Raw genomic sequence first — 22,792 nt, 5'->3', positions numbered from 1 at the left:
ATGGAGATATCTGGAGACCCAGAGTATCTTAAATTCCCTGTTTAAGGCAACATAATATCTGAGTGAGTATTTGAAGCCTCAGATGTCTGGATCCCACCCATGTACCAAGCATTAGACCATTTTTCAAAGCCCAGCTAGTTTCTGATAAAAGGATGGGAAACCTTAATTTGATCCCAGAATGCAAAACTGCACTGGATGCCTCAGTACCAGAAAAATACTGACAGGAGCTCAGAGGAGAGAAGAATGAAGAAGAGGCTGGAGGGGTTGACTCATGAAAAACAGATAAAAAAGAGCAATGTATTTATCACGTAGCAGAGAGATGACTAAGGGTTGGAACCCAGGACAATATGAAAACTGCCCACTGATGTTTTAAAGATGTGAACACCAAGCAGGGAGAGCCATTGTTCATTTTGGTTTATTGGAGACAGTGTGAATTAAGAGTTTAACAGAGGAATATTTGAGCTGGAGGTAGAGAATTCACTCTCATGTTCTAGCTATTATGTGTGCAGATTTAAGCCCTTCTAGGCAGCCTTTGCTGTGTTTGTACAGCCCACAGAAGAGTGGGATCTGCCAGCAGCCTTGAGGTTTCTAGTAGCAGGTTATATTAATGACACATCCTTAGAGTTATGCTATCACTTTTTATCCACAAAGTAGCTAGGAAGACCTTACGACCCTGCACGCTGTTTCTACTAGAAAGAGATGTCAACCAAATTATCATAACTGAAAAATGTGGTACAGACTTTTTATTTAGAATACGTATACTGAATCCTGTTTCCCTGGCACAAGGAGATTTAAAAACATGTGTATTCAGACCATAGCATGAATTCCAGGTCCTCTTCAGTCAGCAGTTAACTCAAAAGCACATAGGCATTTGCACTTCCCTTTGCTCTCTTTCAGTTTTCCTCAAGCCATGCTGTAAGTGTATCTCAGACTGGTGCTTCATCACCTTCTTTTATCTCCTTTTCTCTTTCCTGTTGTTTTTCCTCCCAGAAACACGTATTTTCACACAATGATATCCAGCAAAACCCCTCTGCCCAGAGAGATCTGTGATTTGCAGGGTGACACCATTCCTATGACTGAAGTAGCTTCTATTGCTTCAGCTACTTTATCATATGAATGTCTCCTGGCCCACAGCTTATGTGTATAGAGACCGCTCAAGGTTTTATTTTCTGGTGCACATGAGATCACAACCCCAGCCACTCTCTGGGGACATATCTGGCTGGGCAAGAGGATGTGTGAAGGTGTCACAGGTTTGAGCAGTCGTGGGAGCAGCTCGTGGCATGTCCATCAGCTCCTCACTGCTCTACTTGTTCATGGACTGTACACAGGTGAGCTGGCCTGCTGACCAAAGCATCCACCAACCATTTGGTTAAGGGGTAAGAAGGACTGCAGGAGCCAGGCACAAGATTCAGGCTCAGAAACACAGGAACCTGGGGAACAGAGCCTGTGTGCAAGTCTTGCCTTTGATTCCTGAGCGTTGACCAACAGAAAGAAAAAAATGAATTAAAATTATCTGTTTTTTACAGTTCTGGGGTTTAATATTCACAGTGCTTTTCTGCCAGGAGACTTAACCTCAGCAACAAGAATCACTTTACTCGGATCTAAATCACCTTAGAATTTGGCTTTGTTTAGCTTATTCATTCATTAACTTGCCCCGTCCCTTTTTTGTGGCCAAGGCAGCTTCCCATCTCCTTGTGCATTTCTTGTAAGGGAAATCAACTCATTTTGGGACAAACCGCACTGCTGTGAGTCATTTTTAATCCTTAAGCTTATCACAAGTTATCACTTGTAAATAGATAAGTTTATTCAAATCCATCAGTGTGCATTATATCATGTAATACCCTCAGTATTAGGCCTCCAGATATTGCTGGGACATTGCACAAGCCAAAATCCATCATTTCAAGCTTTGTCCTGCTTGAAATAGTTTTTGCAGTTCATCAGATCTGCTTCTACTGGAATTGCCTATTTTTAAAATCCAGCGTAGAAAATATCAGATGCTCATGGCTGTCCAGAAGGATCCTTTTAAGAGGCTTACTTTTCTTAATATTCATAGAGGATCTGGTGCTGCTTGCTTTTCTCCCATATTCAGCATGAGGATGAAAGGCTGGTCCCAGCTGAATGTCCCAGGCTCTCTTTCCCATACATTTCTTGAACGGCCTGTTGAACTCAAGCTTCTTTGCCATTAGTAGCCAATGAGACAATTACTGAATAACTTGGTTTATCTTCTCTAGTATCTAATTACAGTATTCCTTTGTACATCAGATCAATACTTCATGAGGTCTGTCTTGTGTGGATCAAGGGGCGATCCCTTGTTTTCTAACTAGTCCAGCCCTGTGGATCAGTACCTTCATATCCTTTAGCCTGTGTGATTTCCCTTTATACCAGCATTTATTGCATCCACAAATTCATATTTTAAAGTTATTGCTTCTCTTTTTACTATTTGCTGCTTGTTAGAAACATTCAGCAAATGTCCAAGCCAGCTCATCATACTGACATTTAGTAAATGATGGAACAGTCTCCCTGGGGTTGTAGATGAAAGCATGCTACTTCAGTCTTGTAAAACTAGGTTATAACAAGACATCACGAAATCCTGCATTGGTTGTGGGGTAGTGATTAGAGAAAGTAAAAGCTGGTTGGTATGTTCCATGGGTGATTTCTATGACTTTTCTGATTATTGTCAACTGACTTTGAAATGGTGAGTAAAAATGGAATGGAGAGACCTCTCTGTGGAATATTTCTCTCTCATGTTCTCAGAGGCAGTGATGTGCAGGTATGGTTTGGTAGGGCTGGTCTGCATAGATCACATCAATTACTCTTCAGTTTCTAGACAGTTGCAAATTTACTCCTGGTTAGGAGAAACTTCTCCTGCAGGGGCTTCATGTGGTCTGCATATTCTTAACCTTTCCTGTGTTGTAGCAATTTCTGGCTGCTGTCAGATAATGGACTAATTACATTTTTGGTCTAGTCTGACACATGAAGTCCAACGTTAATAAGAAAAAAGGGGGGAAAAAGCTGAGCTGCTACCTTCTGTTGCCTCAGTCCTGGTTCCTGGTCACTGGGCAGGAGCTCTGAAGGAGATCTGAGCTACACATTTCACTCTTAGTATTTGATGTACTTCGTTAGGGATGAAGCGCTTCATGCCATGAAGATGTGGATTAGGTAGTTTCATGGATGTGGAAAGAGATCCATATGCAGAGTAGGTGAACCAGTCAGGTTAAAACAGTGGCTCTGAGCATGCTTTGCACCCTGGGATCTCTCTCCCCTTCAAGCCACCCTCCTCATCCAATACCCAGCTCCCACAGTTTTGTTCAAGTTTCTCTCCTAGTGTATGCATAAACCAGTCTATCCTGGCTTGGCAATACGAACAGACTTCTTGTGGGGAGATTTCTGGTGTTCCCTGTTTTTTCTTGGACTAAAAAACCCTTCAGTCCAGGCCTTTCCTTGTGGAAACTTCAATTTACAGTTTCTAGGTAAACCTTGGTGGCCTGGGAGAAGGAAGCCTTGCTAATGGTTTTGATGATAAATGCCTGAGTACTGTCTGTGGGAGCCTGGGGATCTCACAACTGTGAAGTGACACATTCATTGTGTTGGAGATCCCATCTGTCAGTAGGACAAAAAGGAGAGAACCACTTCCCTGTCTGCTTGTCCCCTTCATCAAGTTCACGATTCCCTGGCCAGAGAGATGCCCCCACACCAGCTGTGTCCCAGCCAACAGCCTTGTCGACTGTCACTCATGGCCACACTGCCCTGGGTGCGAGGGCATCTGCGTACAGGCCCTGGTGGCCCCCACGCTGCCACCCTGGCACCCAGCTGATGGGTCTTTGCACTCTGCCAAATTATCTGTATCTCCAGAAATGGCTGCAATGCAGGATCTGCCTTCAGCCAGTGAGTGTGTCTTTCCAGATGGCTCCTCTATCTTTTTAATGTTTTTCCCCCCCCCGAATTCATTCCTTTTGTGTTGCACTTCCTTCCACAGCCTTTACTTCTTTCCTACTCCGTATTTTAAAATCTTTCCTTCTGTACTTCTTGTGTGTGTCAGTGAATGTGTTTTACTTTTTTTTTTCCAGCGTTGCGTTTTGAATCTTCTTTCGCTGCCTTCTCTCTGCCCATCTCCCTTTCCTTTTCCTGCCCCTCTCTCTAGGAAGGATGCTTTGCTGGGGCTGATTGATGGCCCATTAGAAAAAGATTAACAGGTGGAGGCTTGACTAGAGAAACAGATGTCAGGGAGGGAAGGAGAGGTGAGGGAACAGGTGACCTTTTCCACAAGTAAGGTGCAAGTATGGCTTTTCAAACATCAATTGCTCCCTACGACAGCACAAGAGAGAATGTGTGGACAGCAGAGAGGAGGATAATCCACCATCATAGCCTGTCACTTTTTTACATTGCTCATTTTCACTGACATAATCATTTGATTCAGGCTGAAATTGGCATCTCTGTTTAGCATATGGACCTCATGTTCCCAGCAAGTGTCATTACTGCCTGGCTCTCTGTGAAGTGATCATCTTTCCCTTCCCGCGTGCACTTTCTCGTTCTTTCTCTCTCTGCTCCTATCTCACTTCCTTTCCCCCTCATTTTCAGGATGGTTTTGTTATTCAAATGTAATTATGGATGGAAATTGAGCCATCTGCCCTTTTTTGACTTCAAAGAAATAGAGTATTTCAATAAAAAGCTGCAATGAAGAGTGCAAGAAATTAGGAAAGGGTGTGAGAATCCACAGATGTGAGGAGCAGTTTGTAGTCCATTTGCTCTCTTAGGAGGATCTGGGCCCCTGGGGGCCCCAGAGCAGAGGTTAAAGCAGCCCCCAGCTTCAGGGGGAGGGTCAGATCCAGAATCACATTCCTTTCTCACCTTCCCTTCCACTAGCTGAATAAAGAGCAGGCACAGCCAGCACAAAGACTGCCCTTCAGAAAAGCAGCAATTTTGCAATCATCAGGGAAAGACCATGACTCCCCTTCCCAGTGGGAACTAATACTGAATTCATGATAAAAATATTGGCTCTGGCCTGCAGGGACTCACTTCTTTGTTTCCACAGTGCCAGGAGTGTCTGTCGTCTCTTGCCTTGAACAACAGGCTTGTGAAGTTTTCTTGTTCTCATCCATTTTATGTGATGCTTGAAAGAGTGGCCTGGTGGCCAGGCATAGCTCAGACCAATGCGAAGGAAGAGAGGAGTCTTCAGCCACCTTTTTGGCATGGGTATCCAAACAGTGAGAGCAGTACTACCTGCTGCCACAGAGCCTGGATCAGACTCATGTCGGAGACTTGGAGCTGGGGCTCAGTGATGCAGTAGGTTAAATGTCAAATATGTAACCTTGTCTGAGGTGTGATATACCTGCCCGAAGGTAAACATGGAAACTTGGGCCAGAGGAGCCCTGCAGAAGTGCCTTGGAGCTGCCATGCCTTGGCCCTCTGGTTGGGAAGATGACACACCTTCATCTGGAGCGGGTCCCCACCAGCTGCTGCTTGGGAAGGTGATGGCCAGCAGCATGGTACAGCCAGATGAACTGGCCTGGCAGTCTTGTGCAGTCTGAAGGCCATGGGTTTTCTAACCTGTCCCCAAGATGCAACCCATTATACTGGCAGAAAATTTTTCTCTTTGGGAACATTTTGTACCTTGCCATTACTGTGGAAGTCTTCCTGAGCTATGTATGTGTATGTCTGAGTATGTGCAAACATGGGCAGGCTTGCGTATGTGTTGTCCCTCATGCATCTGACCTTGTTTGAGACCTCAGCCCTTGCAGTCTGGCCTGGTTCAGTCCTAGTAGCTGGGTGAGAAGTACTTTGGGCAGATGAATCCATCCCAAATTCAGTGCAGGGAATGCCTCCATTTCAAAGGGGATGGCAATACCCTGACATCCCTCATCAATGACACCAGTGCAACCTCTGTCTCCCTCTGCAGCAACGTTTCATCATTCCTGAGGAAACAATCTAGACCCTTTCCTGACCTTGTCAGAGAAGTTTCCACTTCTGCATACACTGAATTCAGAAACCAAAAGGAGGAGTAATTTAATTTGCTTAGGCTTGTTCCACTGATGGAATCATTAAAACATTTTCATAAGCACAAACACATTGGTCTCTGCTGGATAAGGCTTATCGCAGGGGCTGAAAGACATGTCAGATTCAACAGAAAAGCATGTCCAAGGCAGGGTCAGATTGCTTTTTTTTCCTCTTTTTTTTTTTTTTTCCTTTCTTCTTTCAACACAGTCATCTTGTGTCATCCCTGGAGTTTTCACCTTGTATATCTGCCTTTCTCTTCTTCCTTCATTTTTCTCTTTTCCTCACTCTGTTCCTGCTCTTCCTGTCCCTTACAGGTTGGTGTTAGCAGTGTATGTGTCCTCACTGTTTTATTAAGCCAGTCTGATATTTGCATGGGTAATTATTGAGACCACTTTCAGGACAGAGGCATGAGAAAAGGCTGCTGCAGCAAGACTGGAAGACTAGTGCATACCAAGGATGTGACGGGGAGCAGGGGAGATAAAAATGGGGAAGGGAAAAAATAAGAGAGGAAAGGGGCAGAGAAGTGCCATAAGGTTTAGAGGAAGATGGGGAACTGTTTCCCTATCAGCCAAATGTTTTCAGAATTTGAGCAAAAAGTGGTGTGATCTACCTGTGGAAACCTCAGAGGAAGAAGTCCTTGAAGAAAGAAGCTGACCACAGATGAGCCACTTTTGCCCTGCTTCAAAATGTGTTCAAGTTCTTTGCACAAAGTAAAGCAGCCTTTAGCCGGGGGACCAGCGTATGGAGTGGGATGGGGAGAGGCTTGGTCAGCTGTGGCTGTGTGAATGGCTGTGGGGCTCCTGACCACCTCTAGTAAAAGAATTTGTTAGAGACATAATCTATGATGAAGGTAGTAAATGTGCAAAGGAATTAGAGTGCAAGTGGCTCTATCCTGCGCCCCTCTAATCTCACTCATGGGAGCTTTACAGCTTCCTACAAAGCCTGTCCTCTGGGAACACTGGCACTTTATTCCCCATAATTTCAGGGTTCTTTCAGTTCTGACTCTCTCAGTTTGCCTTCTCTCCAGCCAGAGGAATTGACCAACATCTTGGAGATCAGCAACGTTGTCTTTACAAGCATGTTTGCGCTGGAGATGATCCTGAAACTTGCTGCTTTTGGTCTCTTTGATTACCTCCGCAACCCCTACAACATCTTTGACAGTATCATCGTCATCATCAGGTGACAAGGGCTGTGGGGATCAACTGAAATACACATAGAAAAGAGTACTGTAGAGCTTGCACATTTTACTGTGCCTTTTCAAAAAGGATTTAGCAGCTATATTAGGGGGAGCTGAGCTGATACACAAGGCCAAAGACTGGGAGACCAAGATGTCTTTTCCCAACACGTGGTGACCCTAGGCAAGCCACATAACATTTCTGCCCCTCAGTTCTCTCCTCTGTAGCATGAAGGCAATTGCAATTGCCTTGTAAGTCCGTAATAAATTTTAGCTGTGGAATATAAAAATGCATAAATTAAGGGTGCTACAAAGGTTTAGTGTGTGGTAGAAGAATTTGGCTTGCTGGAATTGAATGCTGCAAACCTTTCCTCATTCCTGCCACAGGCAGTGCTATTTCATATTCTTAAGGGAGAAATGCAGCTTTCTACACATAAGTATAAACATATAGCATATACTTCTAATTATATCTTGCTCAGACAAGTTTTCTCTCTGACCCCTTTATACTTGCTGCCAACACAGAGGTGAAAACTTGGATTAATGCTGTTACTCTTCTCTCTCTTCTGTTTGTTCACTTGACTTTCATTTTGTCCCTTGTGCTCCCTGTGCCTCTCTGGGCTATAGCATCTGGGAGATCATCGGCCAGTCGGACGGGGGCCTCTCTGTGCTGAGGACTTTCCGCCTCCTGCGGGTACTGAAGCTGGTGCGTTTCATGCCTGCGCTGCGCCGCCAGCTTGTGGTACTGATGAAGACTATGGACAACGTAGCCACCTTCTGCATGCTTCTCATGCTCTTCATCTTTATATTCAGGTGAGGAGGCAGTTAGTTGACTCCTAGTGTTTTGGAGAGGCACTGTGTGGCTCATGTGGACAGCAACTTCAGAGCGTGATTGCATGGCTTGTCTTGCCCATTGCTCTAGGCTCATGTGGGTTCCTCATGTGGGAGCACTGACAAAAGTTTATTTGTTCATAAGGGCTGAGGTTACTGCTGCCCTAAACTGGGTTCAGCAGCTGAAGATTTGGCCTGGACAGGGTGGAGAAATGCTGCCACCAAATGTGCACGTTGAGCATAATGTCCCATTGCAGGATAGGTGAAGTCTCTTGGGAATCAACACTGGCTGCAGGAGCAGTTCAGTCTGGAGGCTGACTCTGGCAGAAGGGTGATAGGAAGCAACCAAGAAAGTCTGTTGCATCCAAAGTGGATGCAGTGCTAGGGAGATGAAGAAAAATCAGAGCAAACAAGAATAATGGAGAGAATAGATCTGAAGGGCAGGCTGGAGGGAGTACATGAGCACTGAGGCAGTACAGAGGGAAAGCAAGGGTTTTTTGTGAGCTGTAGAGCTGCAATACACAGCTCGTTCGTGATGGATAGATCCCAGTGGTCTGGCTGTGGTGTTCTACCCTTTGCCTCAGTGGTGTTGCATTATGTTGTTGTGAGGAAAAGAGAATGACTCTTATGAGCTGGTTGTGATGGCAGAGATGTTTAAATTTGACACCATCTCCACTTCTTGTCCCAACAGCATCCTGGGAATGCACATCTTTGGTTGCAAGTTTAGCCTCAGGACAGACACAGGAGATACAGTTCCTGACCGGAAGAATTTTGACTCCCTGCTGTGGGCCATTGTGACTGTCTTCCAGGTGATCCCACTTTGCTTTCTACAGGTGGGCTAGGGCAAAGCAGAGAGGATCAGGAGGAGCTTTTTCTCATTGTGGAGCCTCGCACTTGCTCCTGACAACACAAAAGACCACACAAAAGACTGCGGCATGTGATGTTTGGAGGAACAATTGTGCGTTGTAACCAAACAACTGGTGTATCCTCAGACAGGGATGCTTCTTCCTTCCTAGGAGACAGTTTGCAAAGGTCGCTCCTGTTGTGGCAACTCCCAGTTTAACACCATCACCTCAGTACATGACTGCCCTCATGGTCGCTCCTGTTTCTTCTTGTTCAGCTCATGTTATCAGGGCAGCACAGCAGCTGGACAGTGACAGTGGGCAGTGAGTGTGTGGTTATGGGGAAGTTAAGAGGCCTGTTGTGGTCCTGATGTGTATCCTTTCACTGTCCTTTTCTGAGAATCCCCTTTGTGTTCTTCCTTCTTGTTTATGTGGCCTCTGCTCCTGGTTGCAGATCCTAACCCAGGAGGACTGGAATGTTGTGCTCTATAATGGCATGGCCTCCACCTCACCATGGGCATCCCTCTACTTTGTGGCTCTCATGACATTTGGCAATTACGTGCTCTTCAATCTGCTGGTAGCCATTCTCGTGGAGGGGTTCCAGGCTGAGGTGAGTTGCCACCAGAACTTCATCAGGAGGAGGAATAGAGGTGCTAAAAAGGAGACTTCTGAGAAACTGTGAGGGTACTGGGCTGGAGGACTCCCAAAGTATCATGCCTCTGTCATTTCCCTTGCTAAGTTCAGAGTGGGCTTCATTTAAAAAAAAAAAAATAAATAAAAAAAAATTACAAAGATGACAGAATTAATCCTTGCAAGGAAAGAGACAAGCCCTCTGGAAGGCAGTTCACAATTTCCATCCTCTTCCACAGACCCTGCCCTGCTCTACTAGGGTGAGTCCTTTGCCTCTCCAAAAGCAAGAACACAGTATGTCAGCCATCCCAGGTCACATGAGACACTTTCCAGTGATCATACTGATGCCTCACTTCCAAGGAAGATTTAACAGTTGTTATAGCCATGAAAGACAAGAAGAAATGTTCTGTTCTGTTTATGAGCTCCCAACTTCATAATTTGTGTGTTCCAGGGTGATGCCAACCGGTCATTCTCAGATGAAGATCAGAGTTCATCAAACATGGAGGAGTTAGATCAGTTCCAAGAGGACCAGGAAGGCTCAGGTACAATAGCTCAAACAGCCTCATTTGCTTATCTTCCATTGCTGTTTAGTGGGAAATCTGAGAGCAGATTCTGCAGAAAATACAATTCCAATAACTTACTAGGTTTCATTTTGAACTTTACGCTAGTTTGTAGTGTTGTCTGTACAAAAACAGAGCCGTGTTGACATCCTAAGGAGTGTGATAGCTAAGGGGAGCAGTTCTTGAACAACCTACAGAATGGCAGCTAGGAGTGAGAAGTGAGACTGCCTGTGCTTAGCTTTGGGGGCACCATTTCAGGAACACTGTGTCCAAAGCTGGGACCCACATTTGAATAGGGGATAGCAACACATTAAAAAGGACTCAGACAAATCTGGAAGTCTTGCCTCTTAGTGAGAGGCTAATGAAGCTTAGAGAAACCAGATAAGTGATTCGATCACATACGCTGTAAGTGCCGACCATAAGGAGAGATTTCTGATGGTAGATGGCTCTTTAATTGAGCAGAAAAAAGGCATAATGAGATTGTAAAGGCTGGAAGCCGAAGCTAGACAAATTCAGACTGAAAAAAGCCACATTTTTAAGGAAAGATAATTAACTGTTGGAACAGCCTGCCTACAAACTACCATGTGAGATCTCCACCCCTCAAAGTCTTTCCATGAAGACTGCAAGTCTTTCTACAAGAGATACTATAGTTCAGGCAGAACTTGGTGGTAGGGAGCAGCAAGAGTAGCTTGCTCTGCAGTGGATGGTGAGCAAGGAGCTGAAGGGAGTGACAGCTAGGCAGGACCACACCGACAAAGGCACAATACTTGCACAAGGTGAGCAGAGCAGGTCCACTGATACTAGTCAGGGTCAGCCAATGGTTCAGTGATTGCCAGGCCAGGTCTAAGGTCAAGCCAAGCAGTCCAGATGGTGAGACAAGATCAGGATCAGCAAGGTGCAAGGACAGGCACAAGCATACTCACCCAGACAAGGACCACAGGCACAGGTCCGAGCTTAAATGCGGCTCCTGCAGAAAGGGGCAGTGGCCACAGTACTGGCTTGCCACAGCTCTTTGCTGCAACTTAGCTGTTCTCACAGCAGTCTGATCCTGGGTTACATGGCTGTGCCATATCAAAGTTTACCTTGAATGTAGGGAGCTAAACCACTAGGAAGGCAGATCAGGAAAAAGTTATGGAGCTTTTCGGTGAACTCATGGCTGTGATGCTGCATGTAGGTGAGGATATGTGACCTTCATTATGCAACAGGTCAAACAAAAAAGATTGTTCCAGTCATTTCAGGCATTAAAATCCAGTACCCCATCCTCTCCATCCATCTTGACAAATGCTGATGGTCATCCACAGAACCTAACATACCCCTCCAAAGTGTCCTGGATCTTCAAGGTCAATAATTGGTAATTGGTCATTTCAAGGGGCCCAGTGCAGTAGGATAGACTGGGATGAAGAGTATGATTGCCAAAATTTAAAGGTGACCCCAGCACATAGATGGCTGCAGGTCTCCCCATATCTTAGTCTCTTCCTCAGTGTCTCAGCCTAACTGCTTTTAAATAGACTGTCTGACAGTCGGTGGTATTTGTTCAGACCTGAAGATGCAGGTGCCTGTTCTTGGCATGCAGAAGCGTATTTTCCTCCCCTTGCTGCCAGGGTTTGGCTTCTTGGAATGCCTGTCAGCCTGAGTCTGCCTGACCAGCACTCTGCTCGTCTGTCTGGCCCCAAGGAGAGCTGCCGTCAGTTTTGGGGACTGAGGAGATTACTTCAAAGTCTTCCCAGTGTGATTTTGCCACAGCACCCTAAATCAGAATCCATGCTGACTGATGCTGAACAGTTAATATTCTGTTAGCTGCTGCTAACATGCTAAACAGCTTAGATCGAAACAGTCACTGGATAGTGAGGAACCCACCTTCTTTTTTTTTTTTTTTTTTCTTCTTTCTGCATCTTTCCACCCAGATCCCAAGCTCTGTGCAATTCCTGTGACACCTAATGGACACTTAGACCCATCCTTGCCCTCTTCCAACCCACCAGTGGGTGCTGGGGGAATCACTAACTCTTCACGCAACTCCCTGCAGCCCGACCAGATCCGTCTTGCTGTTGGCTCCCGGAAGAGCAGTGTGATGTCTCTGGGGAGAATGACCTATGACCAACGGTCCTTGGTGAGTGAGTGAGTAGAAATGTGTGTCACATCCTTCTTTTGAAGTCCAAGCACTCTGCTATATTTCTGCCATCATCTGGGGATGGCTGTGGAGGATTGCACTTGTGCTGTAGGCTTCTAACACAAGCCCATTGCCTGTCTTTAGGAAGCCAGGGAAGTTCACATTATGTATCTAAATTTCCAAATTACTGAAGTCTATTTCCAGTTTGTTGATGTATATTCCATTAAGTGTGGGATTCAGGTCTTTTGTATTCCTTTGGTTGGAGAGGGGGAGCGCTAAGGAGACAGTCTCCCTCTTAGAATGAAACACATTTTGTCACCTTGCTGTTTCCTTCTTTTTGTAGAGCACAGGACACAAAATGATGCCATAAGTGTTAAGAGCATAGGAGTATCTGGGTGATGCCAGAACTGCCAAGTCCCATAACAGATGGGTTTTCTGGAAGCTTTTGTAACAATGAAGAGAGGAATCTTGACTTGGAGCTCCCCATAGCAGGTCCTGCTGCCTCTTAGCACTTCCTCAAGCACTGCTGGCTGTCCAGCCAATGCATCTCAGACCTGACCACCTTGTAATGTCAGCTTCTGGGCTTTCTGCCCACTGACATACAGAGCTTTTGGGGGTGCATTGGTGCTCAAAGGGTTCGTGCCACTGTTACTTCTAAACAGGGAGAGCTGGCAGTGTGTGTCAGATTATCCATCGCTCTGTACCTTGTATAATCCTTTACCGCAGGGCAGTGTAAAATGATGCCAGTTGGATTCTTTGAGAGCTTTATTCCTGCTCTGTGCTGGTGTAGGTAACAACATCAGGCACCTGGCCTTTGGCTTTATTATTTACCTTCCCTGTAAGTACTTTGCACACAGATGGTGCTATAAAGTAATCACAGCCAACACCATTGCTAACTCATTATCAATTTATTGTCAGATTTACAGAGATTGCTGCTAAATTCCCACCATGCAACTCCCTCAACGGCTGAAAAATGGCAACCTCCTGGCTTAGGGGCCCAGGGAGAAGTCTGTGATCTGAAATAGGATCGCATGCTCCCTCCTTGTGCCTGGAGTCGCTGAGTCCCCGTACCGCTCTCTTACAGTCCAGCTCCCGCAGTTCCCACTACGGTGCCTGGGGCCGCAGCGGAGCCTGGGGGAGCCGTCGCTCCAGCTGGAACAGCCTTGCCCGGGGACATAGCCTGAAGCACAAACCTCCCTCTGCTGAGCACGAATCCCTCCTGTCTGGAGAAGGGCACAGGGTGGTTGATGGGGAGACGGATGGGACAGGAAGGGTGTTTCATCACCGCCGGACACTCTCCCTGGACAACAAAGACTCTGGTGACCTGCTGGAGTTAGCCTCGGTCACATCCAGCCACAGAGTGACCTGTAAGCTGGGAGCAGCATCTGGGGCCAGCGAGCATCAAGACTGCAATGGCAAAATGCCCAGTATTTCCAAGGAGATCTTCCCCAAGATGAACAATCGCAAGGAACAGGGAGAGGATGATGAAGAGATAGATTATGTGAGTATTCAGTGGAGGGAACCTGGGGTTACACTGCAGCACTGTGGAAAACCTTAAAGCCTTGAGTTTCAGTCTCCCTGCCATGTGGATGGGAGAGCTTGCAATGGTGCTTTAAGTACAGCAGACTGAATGCAGATGGGACCTTCTGGGCCCCGACAGGCTCAAACCACGTTGTCAGGCAGCCTGCAAGGCAGTCATACAGGTGGATGGTGTGAGGAAGGCAGATGTGAGGCACATGCGTGGACATTTGGGGGCTGTTGTTTCAGAGCAGTGTGGCCAGTGATTTCTACTGGCTCGGTAAGGTCAGGCTGTGTGAGCAGCGAGAGCTCTGCTGGGGGAACACTGGCAGATCAGGGGAGGAAGCACAGGCACAAGAGACAAGGCAAGGCAGTTTTGCAGTGCCAGCCTGGGAGACCACAGTGCCCAATCTGTGAGCAGATCCAAGGGTGGAAAAAGCGGAGGGAGGGTCAGTAGAACTTTGAACAGATGCTGTATGAAATTAAATTACTTCCAAGCCCAAGTGCCAACTGAAGGCCTTCCTATCCTGGCCTCTTGTTTAGCTGGGGTAGCGAGGAAACACTGTCTTTATGTCACAGAGACACTCCAACAGCTCTGAGAAGGCATCATGGACAACATCCTGCTCTAGAAAGGTCACCAGCAGTTTTATTTGTAATGATCTGGGGAGAAAAGCAGATGCCAAGAGGTAAACAGGCCCTGGCAAAGCATCTCCTACTGCCTTTTCAGTGGCTTGTTGCTCTTTGAGTTCATTTCCTCCTTTGAGGTCTTAGAGAAAGGCAGGTAGTGCACCTGGTGAACTGCAGGTAATGGTGTTTTGGGGTAAGGTGTGAAAGTAAGAGTGCCTCTCAGGCAAGTGGGAAGTAACCAGTGGCACTTGTTTCTGCTGCCTTCCTCCAGAGCCTGTGCTTTCGCATACGGAAGATGATGGAAGTCTATAAGCCAGACTGGTGTGAGTTACGGGAAGACTGGTCCATATATCTCTTCTCTCCACAAAACAGGTTTGCACAGTTTTTGCAATGAGAGGGTTGAGAAGATGGGGCAGATTCTGTTGGCATGTTGGCCACATCCCCTGAGCTGCATGTAAGGTTGCAACTTTAAGCTTAGAAGCTGGGAATGTGTTTTGTCTCCTCCATCTCTCCTTCTACAGCCAAACAACATTTTTCTTCATTGATTCTGGAGATGAAAGGAAGGGTGAGAATCCTAAATAGCTGTTGTAATTTTCCCTCCTTTTGGAGAATCCCATTTTTCTTTCGTGTAATCGTGAATATTTATAGCAAAGCAAGGCAGGGAATGCTAACATTAACCCAAAAAGGAGAAGGAATATATTATTGACAACTCCATAATACTGATATTTCCTCCCCTGGTACCAGAACAGTCTCTCCATTTCACTTTCAGTCCCAGTACCAACTTACCAGCAGTCATATTACATCTTTTAGGGCAAAGTTAGAACTCTTCTTGCCTGAAAAAAAGAAATGTTGGATAAATTCTCCTGGTGAGAAGACCCCTTTAGCAAAATGAAAATGTCCGTGTACCCCAGCCAACAGCATTCTCACCCATGTGTATTGCCCCTTGAAAAGAAGTGGGTTTCATTACAGGTTATGAGGGAGAGCTCTTTTTTCTGTGTGACACCTATGCTGATGGGTACAGTGTCTTTCAGAGTGGACAGAATTGTGGTCCCCATGACTGCAAACCTACCCACCTCTCCTAAGCTTTCAGCATGTGGCCTCTGTCCTGGCATGGCACAAAGTGTGAGTTTGGAAGGAAAATTCAAACTCAGCCTCTTCTCTACAGAGCAAGAGAGAAGAGCACAGAGCCATAGTGGTTAGGAAACCACTCTAGCACGGGGGCAATGGCTGAAGGTTCAGCTCCTTGCTCTGTCCATGCTCTGCTTCAGGCTCCCTGTGTGACCATGGGCCACCCTAGGATATTGCCATGGCAAGGGACATCAGTGTCAATGATAGGAAAGCTGCTATGTCAGAGCTCAGTTTTGGCCAGACCTCTCTGTTCTCATAGCTCCTAACTTTGCTCTTCTCAAGGCTCAAGTGCCTGCTGGAACTGTCTTGCAGGTTTCGCCTCCTCTGCCAAACCGTCATTGCTCACAAACTCTTTGACTATGTTGTGCTGGCCTTCATCTTCCTGAACTGCATCACCATTGCCCTGGAGAGACCGCAGATTGAACACAGAAGCACGGTGAGCACAATTTGCTCCCACCTGCTTTTTTAGCACAGCCTCTGACAGAGGTTTGTGTTCGTGGCGCTGGTATGACCTCTGAAAGAACTTCAGCATCAAACACCAGCTCCCACTCATGTATTCAAAATGCGCAAGTATTAGTAATTTGCATAGCGTGTACTTCCCCTGCAGGGTCCTATAGTGGGGCCACTCACTTTATGATACAGTAATCCTAGTTGCCTACTTCTTGGAAAGTAAAAGTCCCCCAGGCACCTGCAGTTAAGAGATGACTGACAAAGGATAGGAACAAGGAACTAAAAGATAGTAGTAACGCTTCCATTCTGTGAGGATGGCATGTCATCATTCACATACGCTGCTTTTGAGCCAACTTGGAGATGACTCAAGCTGGCAATTGAAATGGGGTTTTCTGCTTGTTAGCTGACCCCCAGACTTTACTGCATTACACACAGTTGAGTGGTGAGTGCTCAGCAGCCCTTCAGGAAGGAGTGCCAGGTCGGTGCAGCAGGTCAGGACTGAGCAGCACTAGCAGAATGGAACAGACAGCACCTTGAAACCAAATGTGCAGGATGCATTGCAAATCCCATCCACTGTGCTCTTGCAGAATTGTGCAGGATCTTGTCCCAGCTATGGCACAGCACTGAGTGTATGAGTATGAGCTAAAGGTTTCCCAGCAGTCACCTTTGCCAAGGGCACCTCTCTTATTTCCTCAACCTTCAGACCCTTCACAGGAAAGCAAAAGATACCAAGTCCATCAGAGGCATGACAGAGTAACAAGAAGTCAAGATATATTTAAGGCCTTTCTCTGCTTTTTCTAGGAGAGAATCTTTCTCACTGTGTCCAACTACATTTTCACAGCAATTTTTGTAGCTGAGATGACACTGAAGGTAAGTTACTGGAGATGAACAGCTCAGAGCCTTTCCCCGGTGTCAGGAACAACATGATTCATGTTTGCTCAGCACCCTTCTAAAATCTCTCCATCTTTTCCGTGTGCCAGTCCTTCCCTCTACCTTGGTAAAGGTAGATACTGAATCCCCTCTTGGGGATCATCATCCTGTGGAGGGGATGTTTACAGTAGGCTTTAAATCCAAAGGAATCTTAGTATCCAGGAGGAGGAATAGCTTGCCTTCAGGTATGATTTAGTAATGGTGTCAAATGTCCGTTCCCTTTCCCCTGGAGCAAGAATGGGGGAAATAATAACAATCTTAGTAACAAGTCCTTAGTTGCGACAATTATTCAATAGGTGTCTAAGCACTCCACAACAATAGGGGAATCCTGTTATTTGCCTCTTGTGATTGGGAAAGACCCTTAAAACTGAGTGCCTGAAGTTAAACCCTAAAGTTCATACCTGAATTACAGCTGTGATTTACAGGGTGTTCAGCTCTCCCCAAGGCCAACAACTTCTGTAGCACCTGCTGGTGTTGAGAACTGCTGAGAGTCAAACTGTTCCCTTAAGAGCCAAAGTACAGGTTTTGGTGCCTGATTTTACTTCCCAGATGATCTCTGGACTGGGAGACTTGCCCCAGGTCTGTGGTATGGCAGGGAAAGGTTTTCTGTGTGTTCCCTACAGTGTGCTCTTGCTCAGGGAGGCAGAGGAAAGGTGAGAAGACACCATGGCCCTGTTATTTTTGGAGTTATGTGCCACCACTTTCCCCATGGATGTTCTCCTTCATAGCCATCCAGGAGAAAAGAAAAGATGATGAGATGACACTTCAGTGTCACATGGAGTTGATAACTGTTCCCCATCCCCCCCCTCTCTACAGCTGCCCTCTACCAGGCAACATGGACATGAGCCATTTAACCACCTCTCCTCTCCCCTCTCTTGCAGGTGGTCTCTCTAGGCCTGTATTTTGGGGATCAGGCTTATCTCCGCAGCAGCTGGAACATCTTGGATGGCTTTTTGGTCTTCGTGTCTCTTATTGACATTGTGGTCTCAGTGGCCTCTGCTGGTGGCGCCAAAATCCTGGGAGTGCTGCGAGTCCTCCGGCTGTTGCGCACCTTGCGTCCCCTCCGGTCAGAGCCCCACTGAGCCCTGCTTGGTCCCCTCTTCCCACTAGGCCCCCCTGGGAAATGTCCCAGAATCAGATCCTGCTATGCCAGGTGAAGTGTGGTCTTTGAAAAGCCATAAGCCACAGGGAGGTTCCTCTTAGCCATATGGCTCTGGCCCAGGAGGTACCTCATCAGACATCGAACCCATGGGACAAAAGAAGCTTTTTGGTCACAGGAGAGGGATCCCTAATGCTGGGTCACTGCACAGGGAGAGTGGGGGTCTGCTGCTGCTGAAAATGCTTAGCTTAGGCCAAACATCCCTCTGTCACCCCTTCCCTTCCTTCCCTTCCAGAGTCATCAGCCGAGCCCCTGGCCTGAAGCTGGTGGTAGAGACGCTCATTTCTTCCCTCAAGCCCATAGGAAACATTGTCCTCATCTGCTGCGCTTTCTTCATCATCTTTGGCATCCTGGGTGTGCAGGTAGGTTGTTACTGCTCATCAAACAGTCCCTGTGTCCCCACCCCTGCCATAGGCACCTGCACCCTCAGGTGCTGCAACAGACACAGGGAGCCAAGCAGAGCAGGAGGGACAGGCAAGCCAGGAAATTTTCTGCACCTGCCCTCCTCCATGAGCTGTCTTTCACCATAATGTCTCTACAGCCATTGACAAGGACAGCCATGTGCCAGGTTTTGCTGGATGTGCGAGACAGGAGTTGATGCTCACACCTGGAAGGAGTTGGATCAGGGTTTGGGTCAGCATTATAGGGAGAGTCCAGGGCTGGCATAGCACAGGGTGTGCCGGGCACATCCATGTTACACCACAAGGGCAAGCAGCTCGGTGCCTGCTTGCACAAACCCTGCCTCGAGTCAGCTTTCTTTCTCCCCTCACTCTGAGCCCTAAATCCACCCACAACCTTTTTTTATTTTTTTATTTAATCCTCTTTATTTTTGGCTGTTGCATTGCAGAGGAGCAAGGGCGTGGGCGTTACTTCCATCTCAGGGAATGCGCTATACTTAGTCTGCTCTGATGCATCTGTACAAATGCACAATCCAGTACCTTCCATATGGGGAAAGGAGCCCTGGGCAGAAGAGCCACAGCAGTGCAGCGCAGCTTTGTGAAAGAAAGAACTTGAGAAGCAGGGGATGTTTTTTCTGCTTCTTTACCCTCAATTGAGGTCTTCTTTTCCTATCAGCTCTTTCAGTAACTGTGAAGCTGGGAGGGGAGATTACTCTTGGGGACCGAACAGAAGATTATTTTTTTTCATTTTGGGCTAGTGGCTCTAACTGCACCCGGAAAGCTGCCCTAAAGGTTGTCAGATGGTAAGGGCTTACAGTAACTGTTGACCTGGGGCAATGGAGGAGGCTGAAAAGGCAGGTGTGCATTTAAGAAGGTGGCCCTGGCTCCTTAGCAATATTTGAGCCTGTGCTTTATGTTGCATTGGTGGTCCTCCCTACCTGTCATGCTTCACCTGGCTTGCAGCCCACCTACCATCTCAGGAGCTTCTGCACATCCCAGGGAGCATGGGGAACCCTGTAGGGAAAAGGTCTGATGGGGTCGTTCCCCTCCTGCAGCTCTTCAAGGGCAAGTTCTACCACTGCCTGGGAGTTGACATCAGGAACATAACCAACCGGTCCGACTGCATGGCCGCCAACTACAAGTGGGTGCACCACAAATATAACTTTGACAACCTGGGACAGGTGAGTGTACCTGCAGCCCCTGTCTCTGGGAACCTAGCACAGGGTTTGTCTCCCCCTATACATACCCTTCCCTGGGGCATAGGTGCAGTGCCTGGAGAGCTGATTCCTGGGCCAGGAGCAGTAGTTATGTGGCATGGGTATTCATGCAGAAGCTGTGTCACTAGTGGGTTGGTATCAGGATGATGTTTACAGGTTGTGGGGAAAAGTGGTGGCAGCAGAGAGCTTGGTTTTCTTTTTCCTCCTACTGCAAAGCAGATGTTTTTCACAACCTCTCTCTTCTGGTTGGTCTGGCTGCATATGGCTTCCTGTCCCTAACTCCCTCCCCTCCACGGGGGAAGGAGCAGGTTTTGATGTGTGCAGAGACACAGGCAAGAAGAATATTTCAATGTTGTGTGTGTTAGAGCATAAAACCACATTTTTTTTCCCCCAGCATGCCAGATGCACCTGCCTCACATCTGTTTTGCTTTGTATGTTGCAGGCTCTGATGTCCCTCTTTGTTCTGGCGTCAAAGGATGGCTGGGTCAATATTATGTATAATGGACTAGATGCTGTGGCTGTTGACCAGCAGGTATAAATAATTCCTTGTGAAAGGACCTTTTTCACTTTCCTCAGGCTAGTAAGGCAGAAGCATGCTTTAACATCCTGCTTCAGACACATCCCTCAAACCAAGACCCCCTCCCAGGGCTCTTCTGAATCTTTTGCTTACCTATTTGCAAGGGGTCAGGGTCATGACTGGTCCATGCAGGGAGGTGCAGTGGGTGTCTAGTAATTCTCACTCTCTACTCAGTCTGGATCTCACAGCAGGCCTTGATCTATTTGTGATGATGGAGCAACAATGCTGTGTGCCCTTCTGGGCATGCTGACTCCCTCCTGGCCCACGGATGGTTATTTTAATACCCTGTAAAGCATGGGCTGTTGGGCTGCTGCCTGCTACATCCCAATTCCTCTACTGCTAAGGCAGTGACCTTGATAGTGTCCAGTGTAGGTACCTGCCACCATGGGATGCAGTGCCACAGGCTTAAACCTTGGGGATAATGCTCTATTTACCTCTGAACCTCTGCACAAGGTGCACCACTGTTGGTTTTGTAGGCTTTTTGTCAGGAGACTCAGTCAAAGTCAGGGCCTCCTTTCTCTCTGATCCTGAATGACATTCTATTTCAGTCTTGTTGCTGTTTTGGTAGTGTGCGGATGTGTTCTTTACTTGCCCTTGGGCTGAAGGTGCTCCTGGTACCTGGACCACCCATTTTACCACATACTGGTGTTGTACTAGACATGGAGCTGTGCCTGTGCCTGAGTTGTGGGTGACTCTGTGCAGGCAGACCCTTGCCCTTGGCTCCCACCCACTCTATCAATTGCCAGCTGTGGCCGAAATCCAGTCAGGCAATCATGAACTGCCTTGCCTGTAGCCCCAGCTATTCCCAGCTCACTCCCCTGATTTCCATAAGCCCTCCCCACCTCCCCAGCAGCCAGTCACCATGGCATGTCCCACCCCCATCATTTCCATACCACCACTATCCAACTGATTGACCCCCTCTGTTCTCCTCCCTCCTCCAGCCAGTGACTAACAACAACCCCTGGATGCTCCTCTACTTCATCTCCTTCCTCCTCATCGTCAGCTTCTTTGTACTCAACATGTTTGTGGGGGTGGTGGTGGAGAACTTCCACAAGTGTCGGCAGCACCAGGAGGCTGAGGAGGCGCGCCGGCGGGAGGAGAAGCGCCTGCGCCGCCTGGAGAAGAAGCGAAGGAGTAAGACACAGCCTAAGTGTTTGGTTGGTTCGTAGGCCAAGGTTTTCTAAGAAAAACCTTCTCCTCTTCTTCTTCTTTCCTGATGGACCGATCTCCAAAATGCATCACTTCTGGCTGTGCTCTCAGCCTTCCTTTGCGTGCCACTACCATGTTGCTATGCACCTCACTGGGGCGGTCTGGGGAAGAGGGATGGCTGACGAGCTCTGCTGGGACTCCGGGGAAGCTGCTGGGATTTTAGCTTCCTGCCCCTCAGGAGATAACATGTACCAAAACCACCTACATGCATGTGCTGGCATGCACTGTCAACACAGGGTGTGCATGCATTGGTACACCTCCTGGGCTTGGGATAGTCACACCTGAGCTTCCTGCAACCCAGCTGATGTTTGGGGGAAGACCTGGACATACTAGCTTTTGTATTTAAACCCAAATTTAAAGAAGGAGTTGGTGGGGGGTGGGTGGGGGGAGAGGAAGACCCCTGTGTTTCGTTCCTGGCTCTTTCCATCAATGTTGCAGTGTCACTCCTTGGATTCCCAGACCCTCTGTGGTAAAGCAAGCCCCTTCCTGGTGTTTCTGTCCTCTTCTGTATTACCTTTAGACAAACATTGTGCAAGCATACTTGCCCCAAGAAATCATCCCTACTACCCCAGACTGATGTTTTCTTCCATTCACAGCCTGTGGGCATGCTTTCTCTTCTTTTGCTCCAGTTTTCTCCCTCTCTCCTGTGACACCCTGGGGCCTCTCCTGGAACCATCTGCTCCCTTTTATCATTTGTGATCTTAATTTGTCGAGACATGAAATGCTGATTTAGCACCATTCCCACAAACATAGACTATCAGATTTTCTTTCTAGCATTCTTTTTCTTGTCTTTTTTTTCTACTTATTTTTTTACCAACTTCTGCTTTTCTTTTTTGCATGTTTTCCCCTCCTTCCCCTGTCCCCTGTCTTTTACCTATCCTTTTCTGTTCTTTCTCTCTCCCAACTTCATTCCCTTTTCTTTCAACACCTATCACCACTCCTATGCCTGCTCCCCTCTCAGTGTTTCTTACCCATTTCTCTCTTTATTCCAATTTCTTCCTAACTCTGCCCGTCTCCCTCTTTCCACTGAAGAGGCGCAGCGTTTGCCGTACTATGCTACCTACTGCCCCATACGCCTCCTTATTCATTCGGTCTGCACCAGCCACTATCTGGACATCTTCATCACTTTCATCATCTGCCTCAACGTGGTCACTATGTCCTTGGAGCACTACAACCAGCCTGTGGTGAGTGAGATCATGGGGATAAGCCCTGCCTGTAGTCGTTATGTTATTTTGCTACAGCTCACTGATGACCACTGCCCGCCAGCATAGGTAGGATACTTGAGTGTCTCTAAAAAAATACCATTAAAGTGTTGCAAGCGTTATTGTAGTGGGCAAAAGTATGTGAAGAGTTTTGTATGTATCCAGACAGGTAGCGCCTACTCAGACACTTGTTATCCATTAGGATCAATAGAGAGAAGGCATCTAAGCAAGAGCTGGGCCTA

General features: G+C 47.2%; 1 protein-coding gene across 1 annotated transcript in view; it reads left to right on the top strand.

The window, feature by feature from the left end:
* Positions 1–22,792, top strand: part of CACNA1I (calcium voltage-gated channel subunit alpha1 I) — a 91,634-nt gene that overhangs the window by 48,544 nt on the left and 20,298 nt on the right. Inside the window, exons 9-24 of the mRNA XM_056341775.1 lie at positions 7,022–7,173; positions 7,793–7,978; positions 8,688–8,805; positions 9,293–9,448; positions 9,920–10,010; positions 11,933–12,135; positions 13,220–13,636; positions 14,552–14,652; positions 15,721–15,844; positions 16,660–16,728; positions 17,670–17,854; positions 18,183–18,309; positions 19,401–19,526; positions 20,005–20,094; positions 21,081–21,273; positions 22,381–22,532. Of these exons, the coding sequence (XP_056197750.1) occupies positions 7,022–7,173; positions 7,793–7,978; positions 8,688–8,805; positions 9,293–9,448; positions 9,920–10,010; positions 11,933–12,135; positions 13,220–13,636; positions 14,552–14,652; positions 15,721–15,844; positions 16,660–16,728; positions 17,670–17,854; positions 18,183–18,309; positions 19,401–19,526; positions 20,005–20,094; positions 21,081–21,273; positions 22,381–22,532 (2,490 nt within the window). The remainder of the gene's footprint in view (positions 1–7,021; positions 7,174–7,792; positions 7,979–8,687; positions 8,806–9,292; positions 9,449–9,919; positions 10,011–11,932; positions 12,136–13,219; positions 13,637–14,551; positions 14,653–15,720; positions 15,845–16,659; positions 16,729–17,669; positions 17,855–18,182; positions 18,310–19,400; positions 19,527–20,004; positions 20,095–21,080; positions 21,274–22,380; positions 22,533–22,792) is intronic.

The sequence above is a fragment of the Falco biarmicus genome, chromosome 5, assembly GCF_023638135.1.
Source record: "Falco biarmicus isolate bFalBia1 chromosome 5, bFalBia1.pri, whole genome shotgun sequence".
Classification (NCBI taxonomy): Eukaryota; Metazoa; Chordata; class Aves; order Falconiformes; family Falconidae; genus Falco; species Falco biarmicus.
Note: the sequence above shows the minus strand (reverse complement) of the source record. Positions and strands in the feature narration are given on the sequence as shown.